The sequence below is a fragment of the Arachis ipaensis genome, chromosome B06 (genome assembly GCF_000816755.2).
Source record: "Arachis ipaensis cultivar K30076 chromosome B06, Araip1.1, whole genome shotgun sequence".
NCBI classification, from domain to species: domain Eukaryota; kingdom Viridiplantae; phylum Streptophyta; class Magnoliopsida; order Fabales; family Fabaceae; genus Arachis; species Arachis ipaensis.
Window position 1 is genome coordinate 840,710 of NC_029790.2, and position 6,826 is coordinate 847,535.

Genomic DNA, 6,826 nt, shown 5'->3' on the forward strand with positions numbered 1-6,826 from the left:
AAAAATTAAGCAATTATATCTTTATTGAAATCTAAAAGAAAAACAAATTATATTATAGAATAAGTTTTTTCTTTTCTTTTTTCTTTTCAAAATCTAAAATATTTTTCTGTAAGAGACCAACTTATTTAATTAAGTTAAGTAGAATAACATAATAATCAACAAAGTAGACCAATTCCTTCAAATTTTTTAGGTGTATAATTACAGTCAGTATCTGTGTATGATCTCAATTAACTAGGTGTTTAGGTGGCTTTACCTTAATTTCTTACATAATTTTTTTTCTTATACTAAATCTTTTTTGGAAAGAATAATATGGACCAATTCTAATATCATATTATAAAATTATTTTTTTAAATATTTAAATTAATATTAGCTCATAAAAATGTCTTTATATAAAACTAATAATTACAATACAAATATATATGTATTGTATTCTATTAAACATTTTAATCAATCATAACAAATCATAGTTAGGCATAACCACTCTAAGATAGCGTTTGTTTTAACTTTTGATGTACTGACACAGAGACTGAGAGACTAAAACTCAGTATTATGTTTGTTAGTTCATAGACTGGTACTAAAATTTTTGTCACTGTCTCCAAAATTTTAGTATTTCAGTACCTCCAAAAAATAGGAACACAGAGGACTAAAATTTTTAGAAATGGAGACTGAAACTTTAATAACATTTTATACCTAAAATACCCTCATTTTAGTTAATTAATTCCAATTTTACCCTTTGTGCAAATTAAGTTAGAGTTTTATTTTTGTTTCAATTTTTGTCTCCTATTTTACATCAAACAGAATACTGAGATTTATTTCAATCTCTGTCTCTTAGTCTCTATCTCTCAGTCTCAGTCTTTCTGTCTTTGTCTCTCCACCAAATACTACCTAAGTATATATACAAGAACAAGAACAAGAAAACAAATTGCATAATGCATGGAATATATATACATAATGCTTAGCTTATTTCCAAGTGGAGAGACAAAGTCTATAGGAAAAATTTTAAGTGTACCGAAGAACATCGGTATTTCAGTTGTTTTAATCGTTGATTTCAATTAATATATATTATATATATTTTTTATAATTCAAATCAACGGTTAAAACAACTGAAACACCGGTGTTTCTAGTACACTTGAAACTCTTCCCTATATATATTATGGGAAAATTTTTAAGTGTACCGTCATATCGGTGTTTCAGTTATTTTTAACCATTGATCTTAATTATAAAAATATATATATAATATATATAATTAAGATCAACGGTTAAAAATTATTGACACACCGGTATGACGGTACACTTGAAAATCTTCCTATATTATGATATGGCCCGTGATTCGCGTATACCCCATACAATTATTATCCGTACAAGCTTTGACCAATGTATGTTCTTACTTGCATTGCATTTTTAGTTTAAATACTCCAACACTCATTCTATTAGATTGGATGTTGCATTTGTTTGTAAAGTAATAACATTATTGCACTTGTTCAAGACTTTGTTTATGAAAAAAAAATGAGAAGGCATAGGTGAATGTGTGATGTTAAAATGTTACGCCTATGAAAAAAGTTGACATTTCAGGTCATTGGGGAATAATTAGATATGTAAAGATGGATATTAAATATATTTCAAGTACGTTTAATTTGGCAAAGATAGAATAAAGTCAGTTTCACGTTGAAAATATTATGCTGGACAAATAATTGTTGACCCCAGTCTATAAATTTTTTTTTCCATGTATTTTACTTATGTATTCATGGTAGTTAACCCGGTCAAAGAAGATAAAATCTGTCAAAACTGGCATACTACGTGAACCAAATTGCATTCTTTTTATTTTTCTCTAAAAAAAGAAATAAATCTCATATATATATAATATATAAGAAAAATTTTAAGTGTATCAAAAATATCAGTGTTCCAGTTGTTTTAACCGTTGATTTCAATTAATATATATTATATATTTTTTATAATTCAGATCAACGGTTAAAACAATTGGAACACCAGTATTTTCGGTACACTTAAAACTTTTCCATATATTAATTAAAATCAATGGTTAAAACAACTAGAACACCGATGTTCTCGGTACACTTAAAACTCTTTCTCTACTATATATATTTAGCAGTTATATGATGAGCAATTTAACTTAGCCTCTCTCTAAGGTAGTGTAGACTTGTAGTCTCTCTTTCTTTTCTTTTTTTTTTTCGTCCAAAAGAAAAAAAAATAATCATCTGTCTTGATGTGTCCTTCAAACCTAGTGTTAGTTTTATCTAACTAGTGATCTTTAAAAAAAAAAAAAGGCATAAAATCAATTTTACAAAAATGGTGGGAAAAAATTAGGGAATTAAAATCAACAGTTAAAACAACTGGTGCACCGATACTCTCCGGTGCACTTGAAATGTTTCCTATAGATAGAGAGATGGAAAGAGACTTTGGGTAATAATAATGGGTATGTCCCAATCAAGTGAAGAGTTGTATAGCACATGTTATGGGTCAGTTTTTTTTATTACAAAATTAGGGAAATTTTTCCGTAAAGTTTGTGATTCTTGCTCATCAACTAAAACCAGAAGTCTATGAATTTAACCCTAGCTATGATCATATGATATGTACCTTGACCTATGTTACTATATAGTGTAGCCACTTGTATGAATATGTATATATACACTAACACACCATCACATGCACATACTTTGAGAATCATTAAAACGTTTATGAGCCAAATTGAATTGAATTGAAGAAGCTAAGAATGCAACTTTTCCAACTCTAGCATACGGAAATAGACATCTTATGGAGATCCATATTATATGTATTGGTGTATCAATGTTATGTCTATTCCAGTGGCTATAATTTTTATTGTGCCTCAGAGAAGTAGTTGGTGTAAATGCTAGTTGCAATTCTCCATTTTTATGTTAATATATGCAATTGATTGTTCTATACAGAAATTATAATAATAATGGGTCTTCAATTGAAACTTAGAAAGTGAAATTAAAGCACTTTTTGGAACTCATGAATTGGACCTTTCTCATCAATGGACAATTGCCAATGTATTAGGAGACAAAGTAACAAATTAAAGGTTAATTAAGACCCACCGTCCGTGCCATGTTTATTAATTAATAATTTAAACTATACTTAATCACTTCTTAAGTGTGTGAATTCAATATAAAGTATTATAATTTGTATAAAGTTTACTTGATGGCAAAATTCTATCAATATGAGATATTGCTTGCTACTTTAGTACTTTTTCATCTGAGACTTAAATCAAGACTTTACTTTAACCACATAATAGATGTTGGTATTCGAAACATAAAAAAACAGTTAGAACTTGCCTTATTTAACATTTAATAAATGTTAAATAAGACAAGTTCTAGCTGTTTTTGGTTGATTTTCTTTGGTTACTAAATATTTCGATAATATATTTGGGTAATATTATTTATGAGCTTTACATGTTAAGCACTTAATATACATACATCTAAAATTATATTGGGACCTACTTTTAATTTGTTTAGACATTATTAGATGTCACATTCAGAAAAATTATATGGGACTTATCATTATTATATATTTTTAATCTATTTTATCTCTTCACATTATATTGTTTGTGTTTAATTTGTACCTGATCTCTCATCAAAAAGTGAATATAAAGGAAACATTAGTTGTTTTTTCTTTTTTTAAATGTTGACTTCCTAATAATTTTCTGTAAAAAGTATTGTTACATATTATTTATTTATTACAAAATAAAACCTATAAAAAAAATATACCGATTTAATCCGACAAATATTATCTGCTACACATACTAATAAGTAATAACATTATTTCCCATAATGTCATGCATGTTTCTCCCCAGAAATCATGCAAAGAATTAAAAGAAAGGTTTAGAAATTCTATGCTTGACCAAACACGAAACCTATTTTTGTTCCATTTTGATTTGATCCGCCATGAAAACGCGGATAAACGGGAGAAAAAGCATCATGGACTACAGCACTAACCAGCAGAAATAAAGCTCACTGAATTATATTGAATATATATAATCCAATCAAATCAAATCAATCTAAGAATGAAAATCAGAGATTGTAAAAATAATAATATTATTAATTGCACATAACCACATGCTATCTATGTATAGAAAAGAAATGATACACATTACTGAAAATTAGCTTAGATAAATTAAGGTTGAGAGTTTCGATAAGATATAAGAATTTAGTATTTGGCACCATGAAAATCTGAAGTGAGATTGGGACAAGACAAAAACAAAAGAAACACAAGGGGACCCTTTAATTTCGTGCACCCTCTGAAATGATCATCATGGTCCTAATCATTTGTGAACACTTCTTAACTGCTCTCTATAGCTCTCTAGAAGCTACAATATATATATAACTTGCATTGAGCTCAATAATAATAATGTTATAATAACTTGGAACAACAATATACCTCCCATCAAGAAACATAATATATAATCCTAGTAGAGACTCCAATTTAAATTATTCAAAGGGAGAGGGATACACACTCTAATAATAATATTTGAACATAGAAACTAGATATAACATAACGTAGAAACTCAGGTGCAATCGACTTCATGTGAAGTTAATAGTTAAGAGTCATTAGATGAAAATTTAGTCAAATTAGTTAAACCATCTAACGACTCTCACCTATCAACTTCACGTGAAATTGACTGAACCTGAGTTTCTACCGTAACATAAATATAAGAAGAGAGAGGAGAAAATGAATACAATGTTGTGAGTATTGAAATTGAAAAAACATTTTTTCTCTCTTCTTATTATGACTATGATATATCTGTTTATTATATTCAAATAACATTACTCTGTTAAGGCTTGGATTCTAGAATCTAGGTTCTCGGGGGCGGAAAGAATTGCGTACCGGCCATGAAAGCGTTCATCGGCGCCGGATAAAGCTGTGAAGGGTCAAATGTGATGCCGGCACCGGTGGTGGTTGTTATGAGACTCAGTTGTTGATGATGAGGCTCAGCTCCTCCGTGGGAGGAGCCTTCGCCGGCGGTGGCGGCATTGGTGGCGAAAGGACCATCTGGACCTTGATCGTAGAGAATCCCTTTGAAAACATGGCCTCCTATATTGACAGCCGTTTGATACGCGTACCTCTCATCAGGTGCGTCCATTGGGCTGACTTTGACGCACCGGAACACCGCCGGTGAGTTCAACTCCGGAGGGAATTGCCCTAGTTCCAACCCTAATTTCATCATATCCAACAAATCAAAATACTATTCAAAATTCATATAATAATAAGGGGCCATAACAATGCATGTAACACATATCATGAAGCTTATTAATCATTTCTCCATCCACAAGAAATTAAAGAACAAGGTGACGACCATAGTAAGAAATTGCAATTCTCTCTCTCAACACAAACACTACATCCAAGTCAAAATCTTAATTGAATTTACCTGTAGTGGTAATCGGCATGGGAACACAGGCGGAGGCTTCTCTAGTTCGTCTAGAGTGAACATCGCCGCCTCCTCCTTCTCCTTCTCCTGCTCTCCCCGGTTGCTGCTGCTGTAACGACGCGAGAGTGTGTTGGCGCTCGCGTCGTTTGGCAGCAGGAACCCAGGTGCTTTTAACGTGAGTAGAACATTGAAACCCTCGGCTTCGGCAGCAGGTTCGGCAGCGAAGGTGGACGCAGTCTTTCTTGGCTTGGTTACCGCAGTCTTGACAATTGGTGCCGCTTCCTAAACCCGATCCGGAAGAAGAAGATCTCATGACGGTGAACCCGAACCGGTTAGACTCATCAGAGAAAGACACCGAAACGTCGTCGTTTAGGTTTGTGGTGGTGTTTCTCTCGCTAGACGGACCCAAACCGAAGGAGTAGTAGCTTGGTTGATGATGATGAGGCCATATCTCGAACCCTCTGTTGGTGTTGGTGTTGGTGGTGCTGCTGTTGGTGTAGATCTCTTCGTTTCTCAATAGCAATTGGATGTTGCTGTTGTTGTTGTTGTTTTCTTCTTGATCTTGTTCTTCTTGTTTGCTATGATGTGGACCTAGAGAGAATAAACCTGCCATGTTAGGTTGCACCAAATAATAGCGGTGGAGATAACATCCATAGCAGAATGAAGAAGCTAAGAAGAAGAAGAAACCGAGAGAGAGAGAGAGAGCTTATATAAATTCTCTGTAATTTTGTTGCCTTTTCAAGTGCAAACTGTTAGTACTTAGTTGTGGCTTTTTTTTTTCTTTTAAAAATATCTACACTTAATTAATTAATTGATTTTTTTGGAGGGTGTTTTATTTGGTTGACTCTCAGTAAGATTAAAACATTTCAGGATGGAAAATAAAAAAAAAATTATTAAAGAGAAAGAGAAGGTTTTGTGGTTGCAAGTTGCAACAGTAACAATAGAAAAAGATAAATAGTTTTTTTTTTAATTTAAAAATTATTTATTTTTAAATTAAAAGACTAAGAACTTATTTATCGTTTTCAATGGTAATAATAATAATAATGGAATGAGAAATACTGTGTTAAGTAGTGGTGGTTTCGCCGCCATAGAACTCATTTATGAATTGAGAAAAGAGAAAAGAAAGAGAAAGTCTGGGCCGAAGGGAACATATCAACATAGTATCCTCTGACAAAAAAAATGAAAAATATATTCAGAAAATTTGTAATTAATATAATTAGTGTTACCAAAAGTATAGGGTACCAATATATTATCTGCTAATTTATTATCAACAATAATTAATTATTATATTTTAAACATATATATAAAGAGACACATTCAGAAAATATATTTATAAAGACACTTCTATTAAACACAATCATAAAAAAAATATTTTTATTAGACACTTTCATTAAACACGGTTATAAATAAAAATTGGCATATGGCATA

General features: G+C 31.2%; 1 protein-coding gene across 1 annotated transcript; it reads right to left on the bottom strand.

Moving 5' to 3' along the window:
* Positions 4,151-6,163, bottom strand: LOC107647884 (protein SHI RELATED SEQUENCE 3-like). Its single transcript, XM_016351931.2, has 2 exons — positions 5,399-6,163; positions 4,151-5,184 (listed from the first exon to the last, which is right to left on the bottom strand). Exons 1-2 carry the CDS (start codon positions 6,009-6,011, stop codon positions 4,826-4,828), a joined length of 972 nt encoding a protein of 323 aa, XP_016207417.1. The 5' UTR covers positions 6,012-6,163; the 3' UTR covers positions 4,151-4,825.

Bases quoted from the DNA above. Each gene is read 5' to 3' on its own strand.
- LOC107647884 (XM_016351931.2), bottom strand. From the start codon at position 6,011: ATGGCAGGTTTATTCTCTCTAGGTCCACATCATAGCAAACAAGAAGAA. The intron at 5,185-5,398 runs GTAAATTCAATT...TGATGAAATTAG, and splicing joins CATGCCGATTACCACTACAG to GGTTGGAACTAGGGCAATTC.